Genomic DNA, 23,755 nt, shown 5'->3' with positions numbered 1-23,755 from the left:
CTGAACATTTAGCCAGAGTGTGCTATTCATCACAGGCAACTGGCTGAGGCTGCAAAGACAAAGAACGCTCACCCTTCTATACAGCCAAGCAGGTAGAGCCCATTACATACATGTTCTTAAAACAGTAACTAGTCCTCAGCAAAGAGAACTTGACAGCGCCATTAGTCACTTGCAGGTATTCCTAAGTTCACCTGTGATGGGGGTGATCAGCTGTGTTAGCTAACTGACTTTATGTGGGGTGAGGGACAAACTCATATCTTTACGATGGAAGTACTTCTGCATCTTGGAGCACCGAAGTTAGGCTCTTACCCTCCCACAGAAACTGGAGGATGGGGTGCTGTCTCTCACATTTACATTTCAAAGAGATGGCTCCCGGGTCCTTGAGAAACACTCCTAGGTTGTAAAGCTGACAGGCTTATTTAGTTTCTAAACAGATACATTTCAAAGAGATGAGAAAATACTTTAAAGTTTTCTAAGGTAAATATTCTGATATAGAAAGGAAATCAAGCTTCTTCTTTTAAACTCTTATTTGTCCTTACAGTGCCCTACATTTGGAAGAGGGAGGAAGTGGGCAGCTTCCTGACCCAGGCCTTGGCCGGGTCAGGGCTGCTATTAGTACCTGCATCTGTGAGGGTTTCAACATTGCGGCCCCTGAGCTCAGGCTCAGAGACCCATCCTCCACTCACACAGCCTTAGGACCTAGGAGTGTTTCTCAAGGTACCTGGGAGCCATCTCTTTGAAATGTAAATGTGAGAGACAGCACCCCATCCTCCAGTTTCTGTGGGAGGGTAACAGCCTAATTTCGGTGCTCCAAGCTGTAGAAGTACTTCCGTCGTAAAGATACAAGTTCGTCCCTCGCCCCACATAAAGTCAATTAGCTAACACAGGTGATCACCTCAAGATTATGGCTTAGTTAACAAGTCTAAGAGGTTCTGAATTTATGGACGAAGGGCAAAACTGTAATCCCCTGCCAAAGGGAAATTCATTTTCTTTTCATTCTCCAAGTGCACGTGTCAATGCTTTGTACCTAGCAGGTTTACAAAAATTATCTCTTTTTTTATATTTAAAGAATTAATCATGTGGATTTTGAACACTTTTTAAGATTCCGCCTCCTTCCCTCCACCTTTCACTGGTGAGTCACGAACACACTAGAAAAACCCCTGTAGCTTTAAAAACAAAAACAAAACCCAAAAACTGCTGGGAAGTTCCCACAAGGCAACTAATTAAACCATTATCTCTGGGAGTGAGACAGGGACTTCACTAGTTTCCAAAGAATCTAGTAAAACTTAAAAATACAAAAAAACGTTTGAAGTTCCAGAGATGATTCTCATGTGAAGCCAGAAATGAGAACCGTTGTTTTCAAGCTAGTTCTCTCTTGCATATACAATTCAGCTGCTAAAAGCTTCAGTTTCTACAAAGTGAGAAAGAGGTCTGCTAGCATCCTGCTTTGGGGCAATTTAGGAAGATCATCAAAGGCCTGTTTATATCAATTAACCCTGATGAAGGTAATTCGTCACCTGTCAAGGAACCTGACACCCGCCAATCACAGCCCTCCAGCTCAGCTGTGGCCTGTTTACCTGACCCTTGAAAACAGAACCTGCTCCTCTCGTGAATCCCCTCCTTCTGGCCAATTGTGACGTTTCCACGTTGCCTCTAACGCTGGGTGAAACTCGCTCCTGCCCAGAATCCTGGGAGCGGGCTGCACTGCGTGTGAGGCCCTGCGCTCCCCCAATCCATGGGTTGTGTTCCCTTGACTAAAGGACATAAATTTGTTACTAAAGTGTTTTAGGTTTGTCCTTTGACAGTTTTGGCGCAGAAAGAAGTCCTGAAGGCAGCTGTTGGAGGTACCGAGAGGCTCCTGGACGAAGGTGAGGGTAGCCTCAAAGCCCTTCAGGTACACCACCTCTTAGCCGCTCTCCGGGATCCCCTTACTCTGCCTTTCTGAGCTCTTCGAGTTTGTCCGCATCCTTCCAGGTGGAAAATTGGGGTGTGAGAAACTCCAAATTTTTCAAGGTAAGACTTAATGGGCCACAACATTTGGGTTTGTGGCCAACCTCACCTACGAGGTAAGGGCCTCCGGGAGGTACTGACCGGTCTCGGGAACTGTGCACAGGCAGCCAGAAACAGTAAGCCTGGTTGACTAAGGGAGGATATTTCAACAAGGGGAAATAATGGGTACCCCTCAATCTGAAGGAAGCAAGATGCCAGCTGTTAGGGGACTCGCAAAGCCTCAAGGTTAAGTCCACAGCGAAAACCATTGGGGCACTTGGGGAAATAAATTAAGAAATTTCGGGCTGTTTTGACCAACGGCACACCAGAATCTAAGGCAGGATTCGAAATATTAAAAGCCATTAGGAGGCGTTCTGGCGTGGCGTGGGGGGGGTGCCGGGCGGGCGGGGCGGGCGCGGCGGGCGCGGCGGGCGCTGGGTGGGCGGGGCCGGCTGGGCGGGGCCGGGGGCGGGGTTTCCCCGACACCCCTCCCCGTCGGGCGAGAGCCCCACCCTTCCGCTACCCAGGCCCGCCCTACTCACCTGTGCCCTGCGGCGCGAGCCCAGGGCGGCTCCGGCCCCGCCCCCCCCACCAGAACCCCCGCCTTGGGCAGCCAGAGCTCCGTGTCTCCCCGGGGCGACGTGACCGCCGGGGAGGCAGCAGGCACTTCCCCCGCGAAGGCTAATGGACGGGAGAACGGCCACGTAAAGAGCAATGGAGAGTCATTCCCCCTAGGATGAAGGAGAGTCGCCCCGGGTGAACGGAACAGAAGAGGTAGCCGGGGCCACTGGCGACGCCATCGAGCAGGCACCCCCTAGCCAGGACGGTGAAGCCAAGGGAGAGCCCCCCCGCCCCCCTCGGGGGACACCCAAGAAGAAGAAGAAATTCTTTCAAAAAGCCTTTCAGTTTGAGTGGCCTGTCCTTCAAAAGAAATCCGAAGGAGGGTAGGGGTGATTAGTCAGCCTCCTCACCCACAGGAAGAGCAGGAGCAGAGGGAGATCAGAGCCTGCAGCAAGGAAGGCATTGCCCAGGAAGGGCGAGGCTGTTGCCACCCTTGATTACCGGGAGCCCCAGGCCAAAGTGGCAGAGACTAGCGCTGCCTCCAAGGGAGGAGACACAGAAGAAGAGGCAGGGTCCCAGGCCAGAGAGTGGCCCTACACCAGCAAGCGAGCAGAATGAGTAGCTGGTTGCGGGCAGGTGGGTGATTTTTAAGCTGCAAAACTGCTGTCATTGTGAGGTCACTGCCTGAACCTGGTGCTCTGGCTGCCTTCCTGTGCCAGGAATGGAAGGGGCTGTTGCCCCCTAGCCATGTTCCCTCTCCTCCTCTCCCTGTGGTTGCAGATGGATTCTCCCATCATCCAGTTGATCTTTCTCTTGAGGCCAGTTGAAGATGGTCCCTCCCAGTTTCCCAGGTTAGGTTAGTGATGTGAAATGCTCCTGTCGTGGCCCTGCCTCCTTCCCTGTACCCACCCCTGCAGAGGGCAATTGTTGTTGTTCTTCTCCAGTTCTTTTCTAAATCCCTGAGCCGGATGTGGGGGTGCCTACACTCCCAAACCCTGAGTGTCCAGCCTTCGCCATTGAGTTTTTAGTCTTTTGTGCTGTGCCTAGTGGTACCTGGGCTGGGGAGGACACTGGCCCTGACCAAGTTTTTATAAATTTACCCAAGTTCAAACCTCCACCTTGTGAATCATCTGTGTCTCTTTTTTGACTTAGTAAACAAATACGAAGCTTTGGGGTCTGGTGGGGGGGGGCTGTAATGTGAAACAACTTGTCTTTTTTCCCCCCACCAATTGTTGTAAATAACTTACAAACCCTAGATTTGTACTTTTTTTTTCTAACTGCTGAAACCATTCTCTTCCACCTGGTTTTAATGTAACATTTGGAAAAGGAATAAATGTCCCTTAGAAAAAAAAATTAGGGTGTCCACCACTATAAAGAAATCTCAGAAAAACAACTATTGCTGTGAGCATCTTAGAGCTAGTGCTGCAGAATTGGTGGACACAGCTGTTAGAGCTCTGGCTCCTTAAGTCTAAGACTGCTAGGATGAGTTGGTCACCAAATGGGTTAGATAGACACTAGGTCACCTGCCAACCTTAAGAAAATTTCCATGTGGCGAGGTACACTGTGAAACACCAGTCTCCAACCAGCAGTGATATATACTTCAGAAGTAGAATTGCTGGATCATGTGATAGTTCTGTTTAATTTTTTCAGAAACTTTCATATTGTTTTCCATAGTGACTGTACCCATGTACATTCTTACCAGCAGGGCAAAAGGGTTCCCTTTCCTCCATACCCTTGCCAACACTTGTTATTTCTTGTCTTTCTGATATTAGTCATTCTGATAGGTTTATGAGTTTATTGCACTGCGGTTTTGATATGCATTTCCCTAATGATTTGTGATGTTGAGCATCTTTTCCTATACCTGTTGGCCAGCTGTCTGTCTTTGGAAAAAAGTCTATTCAGATCTTCTCCTCATTTTCTAATCAGGTTATTTCATTTTTGCTATTGAGTTGCATGAGTTTTTAATATATTTTAGATATTAATCCTTTATTAGATATATGATTTGCAAGTATTTTCTCACATTTGGTAGGTTGCCTTTTCATTTTGTTGATGGTTTCTTTTTCTGTACCGAAACTTTGTATGTTGATGTAGTCCTACTTGTTCATTTTGCTTTTGTCACCTTTGCTTTTGGTATCAATTCCAAAAAATTATCACCAAGACCAGAGTTGAGATTACACACTACGTTTTCATCTGGGAGTTTGATGGCTTCAGGTCTTAAGTTCAAGTCTTTAATCCATTCTGAGTTAAATTTTGTGGATAGTACAAAATAGGGGTGCAGTTTCCTTCTTTTGCATGTGGCTGTCCGGTCTTCCCAGTACTGTTTATTGAAGATACCGTCCTTTTCCTGTTGCATGTTCTTGGCTCGTTTGTCATAAATTAATTGACCATAGAGGTGTGGGTTTATTTCTGGGCTGTCTATTAAGTTCCATTGATCTATGTGTTTTTAGAGCAGTACCAGACTATTTTGATTACTAAAACTTTTTAGCATAGTTTGAAATCAGCATAGTGCTTCCAGATAAGTTTTCCTTAAGATTGCTTTTGCTCTTTGGAGTCTTTTGTGGTTCTATATACATTTTAGGCTTGCTTGTTCTATTTCCGTGAAAAATGCCATTGGGGTTTTTCTAGCGATTGCATTGAATCGGTAGGTTACTTTGGTTATATGGATTATTTTAACAATATTCTTCCAATCCATGAGCACAATGTATCTTTCCATTGGTTTGTCTTTTCAAGGTACTGTCTTAAACGAGTTTCATATAACAGAGGGCTTCAGAAATCTTATGAGTGAAGTTGCTCTTGGTTCTATTTCTGTCTTGATCGAGGAGAACACTGTGAGTGGACAGGGTAGATTGCTGTAAGGCCATGGGTTTTGAACTCAGCTGGGGTTAAATACAAGATCATTGAAATAATCTCCTCAGGCAGTTGAGGGGATTCAACATGGTGGTAAGGTGCACAGACACAGTGTCTGGCAGGGAGTGAAAGCACAGCGCCGCTGCGGCTTGGCACACTTTAGAAAGCTCAGTTGGGAGAATGGATTGTAAACAGAGAACTGTGTACCTGGTGATGCTGGTTCAGTTCAGTTGGTGTCCATTCCAGTTAGACTGGTCCTGTGCTTATTACTCACAGGCGAAAAAAGGTAAGGTAGGAAATTCTGCTACTCTCCCTGGGTTTGTTCTGAGGTTTTTTTTCTGGTAGTGATGGTGGGTTGCTATGTCAATCTCACATCCTCCCTGCCCGCCCTCCCCCTTGGGATCAATGCACACTGATCATAGTATAAGATACAGGAGGGAGTCTTCACAACTCTGGCCTTCCTCTCCATCAGATGCCAAGAGGGTGCCAGGGAGGAACGATTTCGATCCCACCTCTGCTGTGCTGGACCATCAGCCTCTGGGTCAGTCCCTTCAAAACCAAGGCTCTCTGGTGATGTCAATCACAGCTGCAGGTGTTTCTGAGATGCCAGGAAGTGGTTGTGATCAGAGGCCATAGGGTAGTTTGGATCTATATCTGATCCACCAACGCCCTGCCCTAAAACTAGGGTTAAGGTTTTCACTGTCCTCAAATGACAGTAAAACGTTTTTAGTATTTTACTCATCATTTGAACTGACTGATCCATCTTCAGATTTTTGTCACCTGACTGTACTTAAAATAAATATCGAGGCCACAATGCCTTATTTCAGTTTTCTGTCTGAAGTCTCTGAAAATGTCTCTTTCGATACATGGTTGATGGTATTTTTTATCCTGGAACATTCCTCTGCTTTTTGTTTTTGGTTTGTTTGATTCTTGGAAACTTCCTGGGAATCCTATGCTAGTGCTATAAAAATGTCAGTTTACTTAGGAAATGGGTAAACTCCATGACATAAAGTCAGTGTTTCACATTTTACACTTTTATTTTTTCTTCTTTATATTTGTAAGCATGGAGTATTTTACTATTGGAATACAAAATGTCCATTTAATTTAAGAATCCATGAAATATCTCCTGAAACTATTGTAGATGGCCAATTTCCACTGCTTTTACAATCAAAACTGATTCCTAGTCAATCATACGTGTTCTAATCTAAAAAAAAAAGTCTTGAAATATTAGATTTTGGTTTTTTTCCCCCCTTATTTATTCAAAGGAGGGTTATTCCAATTTCAGTTAAGAAATAAGAATGATTCATTCACAAATGCTTATTGATTGATCACCAGTATAAGGAGCACTTTTCTAGATAACAGCGGTGAACAGTATGCACGAAACCTGGCCTTTCTGTGGCATTTTCCGTGTAACACGGAGGCAGCTGGACATGGTGAAACAAACCAACCTTGCAAGTTACTAGCTGGTTCTCACAGTAAGTGTTCTCCCAGTTAGACTCTAATAGATGACTAGATTCGGAATTATTGATCTTGATTAGGAAAATATCAAAGGATGGTGAGACCACCACTCAGTATGTATAAAGCTGAATTTTTTGCTTGTTATACTAATTATGAGCTATGCCGGTTAGGCCTGGCTTCGTAGCAGAGCAGGCTGCTGGCCTTGTACACGGGGTTTCTGGAAGCTAGAAATTCAGGAATGGGCAGACTTCAAGCGGTTTAAATGGGGTGACGTCATCCATAACAGGGGGTCTTGTGGGCGAGGTTGGTGTTACTTTATTTTTTTCACTTGGGAGGCCTTTTATGCCAAGCTCTCGTGTCACCCAAAGACTGGTGACATGACCTCGTGGGTCTTTGAGCATCTCTGCTTTCTCACCCCAATAAAGCTTTTAATAAATTCCTTTCTGCTTAAAAAAGCCAGGGTCGGATTCTGCTACCCGAAGTGGTTGCAGGCAAGACTTGGGAGAAAAAAAAAAAAGGGAGGAAATTTGGGACTAGTTACCTGCCCTAGTAAAGGCTGAGGGTGCGGAAAATCCATTTCGTATTACGGGATATGAATTTGGCAGGTGATGGCATCCGGTGGCAAAACAGCTGAAATAACACAAATTATTCCCGGGAATGAAGTGCCCATTGAATAGGTTGCTGCTATGGAATAGTATCAAACACACAAGGGTTTCAAATGGGTGCACTGATAACAGTGCTAGAGAGCTTAAAGGAGCAAGGCAAGCCCACTTGATATTTTCAGCTCAAGGCACAGGCTGAAAATTATGGATTAGTATGACAGCCGGAAGAATCCCTTGTCTTCTGGCGCCATGAGGCTGAAAGTCAAATGCAGAGTTTGATCCTGTTGATGACTGGATGGCATTATCCACTGAGTTCATAGCCGTTTTAGATCTCTTATGGAGAAGTTAAGGTATTGGTCAGAAAAGAGTGGGCCCCTGGTAACTGGGGTGGGGACACGTGGAAGGAACTGGATTCCCTTGAATCTTTACCCTTTTTAAAAATCTTGCTTGATAGTGAGGTAGCCCCTGTGACCCTTGTTTGAAGATCCTGAAAAAGCCCTCGTCTGATGGGGGCTCAGTCTTGCAAGAGGAAGCTCATCCTTGCCCTCCAACCCTCCCATCTCCTGTCCGATTCCAACATGCCCCAGGGAGTGAAGAGAAAGTCAGAAGGAGAAGGCTTAGACAATAAAGAACTACAATATTTTGCTTTTTCTTGCAAAATATAAAGAATATATGTGGAGATAGTGTGGGGGGGTGGCGCTGGACTAAGAAGGGAGAAACTTAATAATTGGTCAAGCTGAGTGTATTAATGCACTGAACTTGTTTCTAATTAACACACTTTTTTGATTCGGTATGCTGCCTCAGCATCTGGAGTATTCTTTTTTTTGTCTTAACTGTTTTCTTATTTATTGTTTTTGTTTTGGGGGGAGGTAATTAGGTTTTTTTTTTAATGGAGGTACTGGGGATTGAACTCAGGACCTCATGCATGCTAGGCATGCACTCTAACACTGAGCTATACCCTCCCCCCTGGTGTTCTTTTTTTAATTGAAGTATATAGTCAGTTATAACGTGCCAATTTCTGGTGTACAGCACAATGTCTCAGTCATGCATATACACACATATATTTGTTTTCATATTCTTTTTCATTAAAGGTTATTATAAGATATTGAACATAGTTCCCTGTGCTATAGAGAAGAAATTTAGTTTTTCATTTCTTTATATAGTGGTTAACCTTTGCAAATCTCAAACTCCCAAATTTATCCCTTCCCACCCCCTTTCACCCATTAACCATGAAATTGTTTACTATGCCTGGGAGTCTGCTTCTGTTTTGTAGATGAGTCAATTAATGTCCTCCTTTTTCTTTTTTGAGATTGCACAGATGAATCATATGGTATTTTTCTTTCTCTTCCTAGCTTCACTTAGAATGATGATCTCAAGGTCCATTTATGTTGCTCCAATGGCATCATTTTATTCTTTTTTATCCCTGAGTAGTATTCTGTTGTATAAATATACCACAAACTCTTTATCTGGTCATCTGTCAATGGATATTTACATTGTTTCCATGTCTTGGCTATTATCAGTAGTGCTCCTATGAGCATTGGGGTGCATGTGTGTCTTTTCCTGTGGTTTGATGACTAGAGAAGTTCCTTTCACATTTGTTGTAAAGCTGGTTTGGTGGTGCTGAATTCTTTAAGCTTTTGTTTATCTGTGTGGCTTTTGATTTCTCCATCAAATCTGAACGAGAGCCTTGCTGGGTAGGGTATTCTTGGTTGTAGGTTTTTTCCCTTTCATCACTTTAAATGTATATTGCCACTCCCTTCTGGCCTATAGAATTTCTTCTGAAAATTCAGCTGATAACCTTATGGGAGTTGCTTTGTATGTTATTTGTTACTTTTCTCTTGTTGGTTTTAATATTCTCTTTATCCTTACTTTTTGCTTGATTACTGTGTGCCTTGGGGTGTTTCTCTTTGGGTTGATTCTGTGTGGAACTGTCTGTGCTTCCTGCACATGGGTGACTGTTTCCCAAGTTAGGGAAGTTTTCGGTTATCTCTTCAAAAATTTTCTCAGGTTCTATCTATCTTCTCTTTCTGGGACCCCTATAATGCAAATACTAACACGTTTCATGTTGTTGCAGAGTTCTGTTAAACTATCCTCATTTCTTATCATTCTCTCTTCTGTTCTGCAGTAGTGATTTCCACTAATCTTGTCTTCTAGCTCACTAATCTGTTCTGCCTCATTTAGTCTATTCTTGGTTCCTTCTAGTGTGTTACTCAGTGCTTCTGCTCTTCAGCTCTGTTTGGGTATTCTTTTATATTTTCACACTCTTTGCTAAAAACTTCACTCTGTGCATCTATACTCCTCTTGAGTTCTCTGAACATCTTCGCCATCATTATTCTAAATTCTTTCTCGGATAAACTGCCTATCTCATCATGACTTATTTCTTCTGAGATTTTTATCTTGTGCCTTGGTGGGGACACATTCTTGAATTAGATTTGCTTTGTCCTCTAAACTCCTACCAATGTCATCTCTCAGGGATTCACAACATGATTTTACACTGTTAGGCTAGCCTTACTTCTGATCACAGAACTTCCTTTACAGTGAGTTCCCTGGAGTTAATGTAAATAAACTCCTCATAGAGTTTGAAACAGCTGGCCTCTTGGGCTTGTAGACTGGAGTCCTGATCTGCTGTATGTAGTGCTTATTGTATATACTGTGACCAAGGCCTAAATACAAGGATCTAGGAACCAAAGTGCAAGGCAGAAGGGCACTTCTCAGTATCTAGTGACACAAGCATCTTTGTCTCCATTCCTAGAGATGCTGGGCATTGCTGATTTGAGGGGAGCAAGGGAGCAATTCTACCAGGGGAACACAGTAATAACTGAATGCTTTGAAAGGGGAGGGTTACAATACTGGCTGAGTGAACAGAGTTGACGGTACACAATGGGGGATGGGAGAAGTACGGACGGAACCTTATTTGTGGTAAATTTAATGTGAGACAATTGCAATCTTAGGCCACTGATGGAAAGGCTGTGATAGAAATGCAGGTTTAGACCATCCCACTCAGTAAAGGCCTCTAATCCATGAAGGTGAGGGCTGAAATCAGAGGAACATGGAGTAAGTAATGGAAGATAAAAATAAAAAAAATACCAGCCATGGCCTCGTGACTAACTGCAGAAAGCAATGGTTGCAGCCTAAACATTTTTCTTTGCTGTCTCATGTATTTATCTGCGTATGTTACTTAACGTTCTCCTTGCCCCTTAACACATTACTACACATAGTTGGTGTTGATGGCGGCTGACTTGACAGCTTAGTTCAGAGGTCAGCATACATCAAGATAAAGTCATGGAACTAGAGGAGGAATGGACGTCATTCAGGACCCTGGCCTAGCAGCTGGAGCTTTATTATGGGGATGTGGTCTCATTTCGGGTTAAAGGAGCAATTATATTTATTTAAATTGTGTGTAAATTCCATGTTTTCAGATACAAGAACAGATAATTGGAACAGTAAATAACAAGATATTTTATTTCGACGAAAGTGAAGAAGTTGCTAAGCATAAAGTTTGTCAAATGCACGAAAGATGTTGAGTACACAGCTGTCGGTGAGTTCTAAGAAATGTATTTAATCCTTTATGTTTTCTTCAGAGGAGAAAAACATCAGTTAAAACATTTGGTGAATATTATTTCATGAAGGATTTAATGTATATAGGAAATAAAACATAGAATGTGTTATAAATCTCAATTTATTCTAAAGTATTAATATCAAGCAATCCCAACTATGCCACAAGCGCAGGTTTACCAGGCTGTGATTTGATACATTAACAAACTAAGTTAATTAGAAAGACATTTACATACACCATTTTCACTGCTACAACACAGGGACAAAAGCACTACGGAAAAAAAAAATCAGAGTAGATTTTACGCTAGAGTTACTTTCTGTCCAGGTCGAAACATTGTTCCACTCTGATTTTTTCTCTTCTTTGGATTTTGAAAGCTTTCATACCTTAAAAGTAAAAAAACGAAGATAATGTTTACTAGGTGTAATGCTAAAATTACAAAAATAGTCGATTGTAGACAGAGTTTTTTAAGAAAAGGTAAATAAACTGGAAAAATTAACAAATTAAAGAAGTTCTAACAAATAAATTTTTAAAAGTTGAACACTTCAACAGGAAAAGGAGCAAAACGGATGAATAGATAATACAAATGGCAATACTGATATGAAAAATATAACCTCTATAGTTACAATGAAAGAAATGTAAATTTTTAGACAAGTTACAGAGAGAAATACTACATTTAAAGTTAGTGCCTGCTGACACGAGCACTATCATAATTAAACTGCTGTTGCAATGTGCGCTGTATGGTATTTCTGGACGGCAATTTGGAAACATTTCATTGTACATTTTTCCTTTACTGAAGTACAGTCAGTTAACAATGTTAAATTCAGGTCCACAGCACATTTCAGTCATACATAAACATACATGAATTTGTTTTCATATTTTGAACTTCCCAACTTCTCCCATTCTGCTGGACCCCGCCCCTCAAGTAACCGTAAGTTTGTCTTCCTGTGTGAGTCTCTTCGTTAAGAGCTTGTCTTTTTTTTTTTTTTAGATTACACATATTAGTGATATCATAGGAAACTTTTGTCTTCTGGCTTGCGTGAATTACAGACGGAGGACAAAGAGGAGGCTAGTGTCTTTATGTCTCTGTCTCTCTTCCTAAGGGAGGAATAGGAGGAGGCCAGTGTCTATCTCTGCCTCTAATGGAGGAGGAAGACGCTCATCTGTCTACCTGTCTATTTGCTTATCAAGAGGAGGAGAAGGCGGCGACTAATGTGTCTATTTCTCTATTGGTCTATCTCTGTCACTAATGGAGGAGGCTAGTGTGTCTATATAGTTGTCTAATGGTACAGCGTAGTATCTGTCTGTCTGTCTCTCTAACTAATGGAGGAAGAAGAGGCGGCTGCTGGTGTCTGCATGTAATCAAGGAGGCTAGTATGTCTGTCTCTCCCTGTATCTAATGGAGGAGGAGGCTAGTTGTCTATATATCTACTGGTGGAGCACAGTGTCTGTCTGTCTGTCTGTCTTCCTAACTAATGGAGGAAGACGTGGCCGCTGGTGTCTGTCTAGGTAATCAAGGAGGCTAGTGTGTCTGTCTGTCTGTCTGTCTGTCTCTATGTAATGGAGGAGGAGGAGACTAGTGTGTCTAACCATCTATCTGTTTATCTCCGTATTTAACGGAGGAGGCTAGTGTCTAATTGTCCGTGTATTGATCATTTTGTCTATCTAATGAAGGAGGAGCCTTGTGTGTCTGTCTGTCTAACAAATAAATTAAACGGAGGCGGGGCTAGTGTGTCTGTCTATAGGTCTGTCTACCTATCTATGTCTGTCTGTGTATCTATCTGATAGATACGAGGAGAGACAGACAAACACACACTAGCGTCCTCCTCCTCTGTCAAATGGAGGAGAAGGCTACTGTGTCCGTGTATCTATGTATCTGTCTCTGTATCTCCCTAATGGGGGAGGCTAGTGTGCCTGTCCACCTATCTAATGGAGAAGCAGGACGAGGGTAGTGTGTCTGTGTGTCTATATAAGGAGGAATAGGCTACTGTGTCTAACTATCTCTCTGTAGAGGAGCAGTATCCAGTGTCTGTCTGTCTGTGTTTCTATCTATGTACCTACTATGTATTTAATGCAGGAGGAGGTGGAGGGTAGTGTGCCTGAGTATCTGTCTGTCTCTCTAATGGAGGAGAAGCAGGAGGCTAGGGTGTCTGTCTGTCCATATGTGTTTCTAATTATCTCCCTAATGGAGGGCGAGGACAAGGCTACTGTGTCCGGGTATCTATGTATCTGTCCCTGTCTCTCCCTAATGGAGGAGGCGGCTAGTGTGCCTGTCTATGTGTCTAACCAAGAGGAGGAGGCTCCTGTGTCTATCTATCTGTGTGTCTGTCTGTCTGTCTATTTATCTATTTACCTATGTATCTATCTACCAACCTACCTATCTATCTATCTAATAGAGAAGGCGAGGAGGAGGAGGCTAGTGTTCCGTGTGTGTGTCTCTCTCTGTCTAGTTATCTAAAAACGAGGAGGGGGCTAGTGTGTCTGACTGTGTGTATCTGCCGCTCTCTCTATCGAAACAGGAGGAGGAGGCTAGTGTGTCTTTCTATGTATGTGTGTGTTTCTGTCTGTACCTTAACAGGACGAAGAGGCGGCTAGTGTGTCTGTCTGTCTGTCTACGAAGAGAAGGAGGACGCTAGTGTGGCTGTTTCTCGGTCTGTGTGTCTGTCTTTGTAATGGAAGAGGATGATGAGGCTAGTGTGTCCATGTATCTCCGTATGTAGAGGAAGAGGAGGCCAGTGTGCTTGTCTATGTATCTGTCTGTGTTACGGAGCAGAAGAGGGCAGTGTGTTTATATATCTAATGGCAATTGCTAGTGTGTGTTTGTCTATGTATGTATCTAGGTTTCTATCTCATGGAGGAGGAAGAGGCAGCTCGTTGTGTATATAATGTGTTTGTATCTGTCTATCTCTATCAAATTGAGGAGGAGGAGGAGGATAGTGTGTTTGTCCAATTAAAGAGGCTAGTGTGTCTAACTGTGTTTATGTATGTAATGGAGGAGGAGGACGGTTTTGTGTTTGTGTCTCTTTATCTAATGGAGGTGAAAGCTAGTGTGTTTGTCTATATGTCTATCTATATCTAATAGAGGAGGAGGAGGCTAGTGTGTTTCTGTCTTTCAGTCTATTTGAGAACGTGGAGGAGGCTAGGGTGTTTGTCCATCTAATGGAGGAGATGCTGGACGCAGGTATGTCTGTTTGTCTATCTGGCTACATCGATATGTAGGAGGAGGCTCGTGTGTCTGTCTATCAATCTATCTCATCAAGGAGGAAGAGGAGGCTAGTTTGTGTCTATCTAATTGTGTACTTGTCTATGTAATGGAGGAGGTTGAGGCTAGTGTGTCTGTGTTTTTAATTGAGGAGGCTGCAGCTAGTTTCTCTGTCTGTATGTCTTTCTGTCTCTGTGTCTTAAATAAGGGCCTTGTACCAGTAAGAGTGCTATTACCATAGATAACTTTTTATCTCATTAATACTCACCTTCATGGCTGGGCAAGCGTATGTTTTTCACAGCTCTGCTCTCATCTTCCTGTGAATTGCCCTCCCCTTCCCTCAGGATAGCAGATAAGTCTCAACCTTCTGACTGCCTGTAGTCTCATTTTTGTAAGGATCTTGAATGTACGAAATTAAATTTTTCTCCTGTTAATTCAGCCTATGTCAATTTAATTATTAGACTGAACCAAAGAAGTCAGAAGGGAATGGAGAAATTTTCCACCCTCCCAATATACATATGCATGCACATTGCCAAACTATACAAGAAAGATTTGTAAATTAAGAGCAGGAATACATTTCTTGAGTTGACTTAAGTTGAACACTGACTTGAATCCCCATTCTACGGGTCTCAGATCCTAAATTGCTACAGAAAGAACTATAAGATGTGTATATATCCAAATGTGTATTAAACATGGTCCACAAGTGAATAAATGTAAGTGTATTTACCTGTCCTTGAGAATAAAATGTAAATTTTTTGAAACCAGAAGAGGTGTATTTTTCATAATGTTTGCAAACTATATACTGGATTCATTTTGTGTTTTTGATTTTCTTTTAATGCTCTCAAAATTAAACCAATTTCTTAATCAATTCATTTGATTATATTTCAATTTACCTGTAATGAACATTCATCTTTGAGTTTACATTCCTGAGGTTTTGGGGTGTTTAGTAGCCATGTATTTAAACAAATGCTTTTAAATACTCCAAATATTATTTGTGATTTTAAATAAGAAATTTTAAAGTCTGAATAACTGTCACCTATAATATGTATACTTCCGAATCAGAATGTTACTTACATCTCAGCAAAATTCTTCCAGTCATCTTCACTGATGGATGGCCTTGTGTGACTGAGTGCTGTCATTAAATGTGCCTGATGAATAGCTAGACTGGTTCTCAGTGGTGCTGGTTGGGTAAGGGCATCATCCTCCTTAAATAAAAGGAGAAAAAAAGTTAACTTCGAGATCCAACGAAAAACGGAATCCAAGTGACATTTCTTGTCAGTTTGTTTTTTTTTTAGGAGACTGCACATTTATACATTGATTTCTTATCAGATTACTAAAAATTGTTAGCACATAACCATTTAAATGATCAATATTTTCAGTCCCTTGTTTATAAATATAGCTCATTTAGAAATAAAATAATACATATCAAAGAGAAAAACAACTGTTAAAAAAAAAAGGAAAACAGGTTTTAAAAAATTTTACAAGTGTAATGAGGAGGGAAAAGCCATACTCCACTTTGGCTCCGGTATCTGCCTTTGATAATACTGATCTCTGCCCTCAGTTGATCTCTTTGTTCCTGGGTGAGTTCTTGATAACCCTCTTGTGAACCTGCTCTGAACACTGGTGGTCGTGAGGACAACTGATCTTTCCCATGACCTCCAGGAAAATCCTGAGTCATGGAACTTGGTGCTGACAGGCATTGCGAGCTCTGCAGGGTTAAGCATAACAATGAGAGGAGGAAGGGAGGGGAAAACAGCAGGAGAGAAAAAAATTATGTTATCAAAGATAAAATGAAAAACAAAAGTTACAGTATCTTGACATGGGTAAGCTTACATTTTAATTAACTGAAATTAAGCAAGTTTAAAATATGTTCACATTCCATAAAGGTTCATCTATATCGATATTGTTGAAACGCCAGAGTGAAAACTGCCATAATGCAAGGTTTGTTAGTTTTGCTATTAAACCCACCACAGTAATGCCCTAGTGATAGGTCCCAAATGAGCCTTATTCTCAGTTTTCAGTAAACAGTTATACTAAAGTTTGGGACACTTCTATATATAAAGTATGAAATAGAAAACAAAGACTGGAATTAAATAGCTTACTATTCTTAAGAATAAAAATGGGTTTTATATTTTTTAAACCTATATATATATATTTTCTAAATAAAGGAAATTTACCAAAATGTAACTAAATATATGTAAAAATGTTATGTTTACCAATAAAGCAACAGTGAACAACTGGTAAATTTTTTGAGATGTGTTGAATGCTATTTTAACTTAGAAAAACAATGATATCGCCCACATTTAATCTAAACATTTTCCTTGTTGAAACATCACTACTAACATTTTCACTGTGCTTGCACTTTCCACTAGCAGTATTACAAATAGCTAACATTTTTTGTCAAAATTTGTACCAAATTTCTCATTATACTCAACTGTTTTACAATAACAGAATTTGAGTCTGACCTAAAATGGATCTGCTACTAAAGATGCTTTAAAAGCACTAATGAAGGGAGATAAACCTGAAAGAAACCAAAGGGGAATCATGAGCACTGGATTTTTGGCGCCCCTGTGCTGCCAGCTCTCAGAGTTCTTAACAGGGAATGAAAATGACTAATTAGTATAAGGAAAGACTATTTTACTAAAGAACCAACCAAGCAGAAAGATTATGCGGGGCTGGTTAGGATAGAAATTATACCCACATAAGGCTTTCTATTTCAGAAGTGTACAATGACATGTTACACAAGGTACCAAATCAGACGAGGTTCCATTTCCAAGTTCTGATTCATAAGAGCTTCCAAAGTAGAGCCGGTACATATTGAATTTTGATTCATCTGGCAGCATCTCAGACACCTCTAGAGAAACAAGGGACTGCTCTAGGCCACTTTCTCCATCTCCAGCTGAATCGTCAGAGCCACTGCTATGGTTAAGAAAAACCATTGAAGACAGACTTAGGTCACTATCAGAGCTGGAACCTCCATCCTAAAACACACAAAAGGACAACCAGTTGTAAAGCTCTACAGAAGCCATAACTCAGCAATAAACCATGCAGACAGCATTCTAATAGACCAGTACAAGGAAGCTTGAGGCATTTTTCACAAAAGCTCATATCGATTCACTAATGGTTCTGAAGCACATCATAAAATTTTAATTATTAAAATAAGGAAAGGCAAGATGAATGTGCAGATAATTTGCCAACCATCTTCCCCAAAGTAACAAACTGAGGACTCAGACCTCTGGATTTTATTTTCATGTCTCTGTCTTCTTATTTTTCTACTCTGAAATAATATAGTACTCCATAACATGGTTGATTTAACATTATAATGTGCTTTACAAATAAGCACATTTTCTGCTAATGAACAGGGGAGAAAAAACTCCAATGGCTTGCCAAAACAAATAGCAAAAATTCGGTAGTATCTGAATTTAACCCCTGCAACAGTCTCCAAAAAATTGTAGGGGAGAGGAGTATACAGGAAAAGACTTCCTAGAAAATAATGATAAAGTCCACAATGTAGCAGAGTTCAAGTTATTTGCTGCAAAAATTAAAATGTTATCTTAGAGGAAAGGCTGATTCTAGGGCTGGAGTACAGACACAGTACAAGATAAACTGAGAACATCTAGCTGAATACGGAAGTAAGTAACTGATCAAAGAATGACAAGGCCATACCAAAAGGGCACAGAAGCCATCTTAAAATTGGCTCCTATTAGCCAGATCTGGAACATTTTTAGCTTCGAAATAACTTTGCTGATTGAAAAAAAATTAAAGAACAAACAAATTTAAAACCTCAATATAATTCACGATACCCCAATTTAAATAATATCCTTCCACAAGCCAGCATATTTTGCCAATAGTATGGTGATGTTAAAGAAACAGGACACCAAACTCTTCATGTAATTAATTACAAATTCTCTGCAAAACCAATATTCCAACTGTAGTACGTTCAACTTAAGGTGAATCTCTATACAGTTTTACGAACATTGTCTAAAAAAAATTTTTTTTAAGGGTGAAACTTTGACACTGAACTGCTCCTATGACTCATAAGACACCATAGTAACGCTTTCCTCACATAACTTACTTGGAGTCCACAGGACAGCAGCCTTCCATGTAACGCCTCTAACTGGGCATTGTAAAGTAAAGCTTTCAGATCAGCTCCCGTGAAGGAGTCAGTTACTGATGCCACGTGCTGAAAGTCCACATCATCTGCCAGAGGTAGAGAGTCACTGAGCACATTTAAAATTTCAAGACGTGACACCTGAAGGGAGAAAAGCTAACTGATTTAACAAATAAAACACAAAATTAAATATTATTTTAAAGTATATCTTACGATTTTTAAAAAATGTTAACATATATATCTAATAAGCTTTACAGGAAAGTTGAGGAATGTACTAACTATTCTACATCTATCCTCCTTGGAACTTTCTCCCTAACAGAAGGAACGTGGAAAGGAAAGTATTCAGCATACATCATTTCTTATTCAGACAGTGCTAACTCGCTAGATTTGGGCACATCAGCCAAGAAAGTGTTTCAAAAGGAAAATAATAGCTACTTGTGATACACATTTTATACCTTTGACTATTCATTTGTCTATTTTTTCTGTCATTCATTCCTTCCTGAATTTGGGAACAAGAGCTGGAACAACATAGGACTAGAAACAGTTAAAAGTTGCATCTCTACATAACCTGCATAGACAATGCTTCCCAGTCATATGCTTGGTTCTGTATCGGTCTTTTGTCAGGATAATGAGGTGTGTGATCTTTCAACACAGGGAATGTGGACATGCAATACTTCGGGTTTCCTTCTCTTTTTTTCCAATTAGCCAACACTGAAAGATGACAGTTCTTAGACTTGCATGGAATGACTGGGCCAAAGAGGTTTTGTATCTAATTCAGAATCTTTTTATGTTGTGAGAAAAAGTGACTAAGGTCTTTGCCTAAAGCTGGTCTTCTAAGGACAATTGCTATTACCTAACAGAAGTAAAGTTCACAAGGAAAGAGTTTAGCATTTGTTGGGTTTCTGGACTCTGAATATGAAACTGTCACCTGATCAGGAGGAGGACAGTATACACATTTATCTAGTCGGCCAGGCCTGAGCAGGGCAGGGTCAATCAAGTCAGGGCGACTAGTGGCAGCCAATACGTAAACACCTGGGGGGACAAAAATAAAAATTTTCTAATAAATCCTGGTGAAATTTTGTTATACGAAGATATTTCTGTATCTACAGTTATTACCCTGTAAGCCTTCTACTCCGTCCAACTGAGTCAGCAACTGGTTAACTACGCGATCTGTAACTCCTGTATTATCATGGCCTCGTCGAGGGGCAATGGATTCAAATTCATCAAAGAAGAGAATGCAGGGCTTTGCAGCCTGCGCTCTGGGAAAGCAAACAATATTTCATATTTGAATAGGGATTCAGAGTTTGCAAAGTAATTTCACATACCTATATATATCTGTATACACACATATATTTATGTATTTAATTCTTCACAAAAAACCCTTAAGGAAGGCAAAGCATATGTAATTGTCCTTGTTTTCAGTAAACTGAGTCTTGGAGAGATCAGGGAACACTCATGCCTTCTGGACAGCGACTAAAATGAAAAACAGCCTTATTCAGTAAGTGAAATGCTTCTTTGATTCTTATTGCAACTAAACTTTTAAACATATGCTTACTGGCCACCTGTACTTCTTTTGTGCAATGTCTCCTCATGGCTTTTGTTCATTTAAAATTGGCAAGCTCAACATTTTCATATTGTTTTATAAGGGCTCTCTGTATTTTAGTTACCTACATTTTTTTCTTACATACATTTTTTTCTAACTTGAACTCCAACTTTTTATTAATTAATTTTGTTTTAATTAAAGAGAAGGGAACGTAAGTTCTGTCTCTGGTAACAGGATGGACTAGATGTCTGGAGAATGACCCCTGATACAAAACAAAATGTCACATTGATTGAAAAAAAAAACCCCAACATACCTTATTAACTGTATGGCAAATAAGATAAATCTGAGGCCAACAACAGACTGGAATTACCTATTCCTTGAATATCTGGCAAAACTCTCTTAGGAAACCAGCTGGGTCTGATGTTTTACTTGTGCAAGGATTTTTAACAAAAAAATCATTTTCTTCCTATGGTTAATGGGACTTTTCAGATTTTGTTTCTTCTTTTGCTCGATTTTGGTCAAACATATTTTATCTATGTCACCCAAGTTTGAAATACACTGGCATTAAGTGTAATATTTAATAATAGACCCTTACTATCTTTCACATTTCTGGTATATCTATAGTCATCCCTTTTATCCTTATTGTTTATTCTACCTTCCTTTCTTCTTCCTGATCAGTCCTGCTGATCAAGTTCACAAAAAAATTTGGGTTTGTGAACTTCTCTACTGAATTGTCTTCTATTTCACTAATTTTCGTTATCTTTATTATTTCCCTTTTTATTTTTTTTTTCATTTATATCTGTATTTTCTTAATTTCATGAGATGGATACCTAGTGATTAGCTTTTGATCTGTTTTCTAAGAATTAAAAAATTCTTAGAAAAAAAGTTTTCTTGGAATAAGTATAATTCTTTTCCCTTGAAATAAGTTTTATAGTATCCAAAATTTTAATAAACAGATTTTTATTATTATTCAGTGCCAATTATTTTCCATTATGATCCCTTCTTTCACCTATGATTAATTTAGAAGAGTTTTTTAAATATTTAAATGTATGGGGGGTTAGCCTTTCTTTGAGAAATTTAACTTAACTGTGTTTTCAGAGAATAGAGGGTATATGATATTGTTTCTTCGAAACTGCAACTGCTATGTATGGCGTGACATATGGCCAATTTTCAAAAATGTTCCAGGTGTGCTTGAAAAGAATGTGTATTCTCTAGTTGTTGGGTACATGTTCCAAACATGCTTACATCAACCTTGCTGATTATGTTGTTTAAATTGTCTAAGTTTTTACTTTTTTTTTAAATTGAATTTTTATTTATTTATTTTTCTAATTATTGAGAACTGTGTTAAAAAATCTATGAAGGTGGATTTCTCAGTTTCTCCAGTTCCATAAATATCTGCCTTAAAATTTTGAAGCTACAGTATTAGATACATATAATTTTAGAACTGTAATATCTTACTGGTAAATTGAACCTTTTGTCAATACATGGTTGACTTTCTCTGTAGTGATGCTTTCTTGGTAATGTTCTAGTTCTTAAATTGGATGGTGGAAATACAAGTTCAATTTATTATTCTTTAAAATATATATGTACATTATATATATTCTAACTCCATGTTTTTTAATAAAATTTTAGAATAGAACAAAGTAGCTTTTTCATTTAGGAGCTCCCTATAATCCCATCACACTTAAATAATTATTTTCATTCTTAAGCTTCTGTATTCGTATGTATTTTTGTATAAATGCAGTAATAATTATATTCTATTTTAACCAAGTTGGCCACATGGAATCTTAATTTATAAAAGAGAGAAACTGGGTAACTGTGCTTCATATGGTTTGAGATTCCTCTGAGTAACCACTTATGATTACACTTTCAGCATTTCAGGAATATTTCTTTTTTTAAAATTTTTTTTTTGGGGGGGGAGGTGATTAGGTTTATTTACATATTTATTTTGTTAATGAAGGTACTGGGGATTGAACCCAGGACCTTGTGCATGCTAAGCACACACTCTACCCCTGAGCTATTACCCTCCCCAGGAATATTTCTAATGTAAATGTACAGCCAAATAACTTCCAAAACTTAGTATCAAAAATGTTTTATATTTAAGTGGTATTTGGTGAAAAAGTAAATCTTTTTTCCCTAGCTTATTAATAATCCACATAAATCATAGGTTTCAAACATCAATTTTTCAAAAAAGTAAGTGAAGAACAAAAAGCACTGACTGATAAATAAACACACAGTCCAGTTACTTAAAAAACATTCATAGGGAACCAACCTAATAAAAATATCCCGAACAGCTTGTTCACTTGCTCCAATATATTTGCTGAGTAACTCTGGCCCCTGTTAGGGAAAATAAAATTAAATCAGAATGAAAACTATCTAAAAACAAAATATAATTTTTGTGCATGACTAAGTCTTAATGCAATAATGGAAAAGTTTTAATATAACTAAATGGATTTCTCTCAAATAAATGTAAAAAATTAATATGGCTGGAATTAATGTCATACCACAAGTTCTACACTTGGTGTATCCTCTGCGTAGAACATTTGTCCCCAGAGAGTCTCATGGCTCGTTGCTTCATTTCTTTTAGATTTCTGACAGGACCCCACATCCTCAGAAAGGCCTTGCCTGACAGCCCTGTGTGTGAGCCACTTGGTTACTCTGCACCTCCCTCTCCTGCTGTCCTCCTGCACAGCACCGGCCACCACCTGACAGTACAGTATACACTCCATATGTCTACCTGCTTACTGTCGCCCTCCACTAGTAGAATATAAGCTCTGAAAAGGCAGCTTTGATCATTAGTCAATTGCCAGGGCCAACAACAGCACCTGCCACATCATAAGCACTGAACAATTATTTGTTTAGTAAACTAATGAATGCTTTGAAAAAGGAAAATGTTCTGTTTATCTCTGGAGACTCCAGAAAATATGTAATAAGACATCAATTACTTTAATCAGTGTCTTCAATTACAGAAACCAATTTATTTGTACAGAAGTTGGAGAATGTATAATTTTTCCTAAAAATCAACTGAACAAACTTTCAAAACAAACTTTACTACATATAACAAAGTCAATAATAAGGACAATCTTTCCTTATAGTGAAATATTTGTGAAAACTGAATAGGCCCTACAGTGATCTCCAGTGAAAAATCATTACCTCAGACTAAATACTGATCAGGATATGTGACCAAAATAAAGAATTTCTAATACTCAGCCATCTAGATACCTATTAACACGCCAGTATGTAATCAGACTTTCTCGATACAGTCAGAGAACTACAGAGGATAGAACAAGAAATAACAAAGGCGAAATATCAGGAATAAGGCAGCATACTGGTGCCAGCGAAAGGCCTGTCTCTGACGTGTGCCTCCCAGGATCCACCCCCCGACCCACCTAGAATCAGCTCTCTACGGAATCCTTTGCACTGAGAACTCATTCCAAGTTGTGATCTGCAGATTTGCTAAAGGGGATAGATAGGATGTCCTCCCTAGTGGAACAATCTAATATACAACAATATTTGCAAGCTCTAATCTTGAAAAATACACGGTTTTAGGAAAAAACAGTAAAAAACTATATCCTAGTGGCAAGTGAAAAAAGTATGGTCATAATTATTCCAAAATCCAGAAAAAAGAAGATAGGAAAATTTAAAAATTACAACGCATCTCCATCATTACCAGAGTACCCCTGTAACCAGCTCACAAAAACTCATGTGATAAAAAGAGGGCAGACATACCTAATTGCAAACTGCTAAACTGGCTTTTAGATTGTAAATCAATTTTGAATAAGACTACAATACAGGTATTCTCTGCTTTCTGAAAATTTACTTTATGCCACTTCACTTTTATGAAAGACCTACACTAGTACCTGTTTTCACTAACTGAAAGAAATCCAAA

General features: G+C 39.7%; 2 protein-coding genes and 1 pseudogene across 6 annotated transcripts in view; 2 read left to right on the top strand and 1 right to left on the bottom strand.

Moving 5' to 3' along the window:
- Nucleotides 1–23,755, top strand: part of GATAD1 (GATA zinc finger domain containing 1) — a 58,695-nt gene that overhangs the window by 9,096 nt on the left and 25,844 nt on the right. For 3 of the 5 annotated variants that reach the window (XR_012074499.1, XR_012074498.1, XR_012074497.1), the window contains exons 7-9: nt 1,806–2,013; nt 10,877–10,995; nt 19,746–19,821. The gene's annotated coding sequence lies outside the window, so the exon portion shown is untranslated. Of the gene's footprint in view, nt 1–1,805; nt 2,014–10,876; nt 12,369–12,519; nt 14,945–19,745; nt 19,822–23,755 lie in introns of those variants that run through there. The other 2 variants (XR_012074500.1, XR_012074501.1) reach the window with 2 other exon arrangements.
- Nucleotides 265–22,651, top strand: LOC102545568 (MARCKS-related protein-like; annotated as a pseudogene).
- Nucleotides 11,121–23,755, bottom strand: part of PEX1 (peroxisomal biogenesis factor 1) — a 46,090-nt gene continuing 33,455 nt past the window's right edge. The window contains exons 17-24 of the mRNA XM_006207641.4: nt 22,139–22,203; nt 19,440–19,582; nt 19,252–19,355; nt 18,288–18,464; nt 16,963–17,193; nt 15,723–15,920; nt 15,287–15,417; nt 11,121–11,396 (exon numbers count right to left, since the gene is read on the bottom strand). Coding sequence (XP_006207703.1) covers nt 11,312–11,396; nt 15,287–15,417; nt 15,723–15,920; nt 16,963–17,193; nt 18,288–18,464; nt 19,252–19,355; nt 19,440–19,582; nt 22,139–22,203 — 1,134 coding nt within the window. The 3' untranslated portion in view covers nt 11,121–11,311. The remainder of the gene's footprint in view (nt 11,397–15,286; nt 15,418–15,722; nt 15,921–16,962; nt 17,194–18,287; nt 18,465–19,251; nt 19,356–19,439; nt 19,583–22,138; nt 22,204–23,755) is intronic.

This window comes from Vicugna pacos, chromosome 7, assembly GCF_048564905.1.
Source record: "Vicugna pacos chromosome 7, VicPac4, whole genome shotgun sequence".
Classification (NCBI taxonomy): Eukaryota; Metazoa; Chordata; class Mammalia; order Artiodactyla; family Camelidae; genus Vicugna; species Vicugna pacos.
This window is presented reverse-complemented; position numbering and strand designations above follow the sequence as displayed.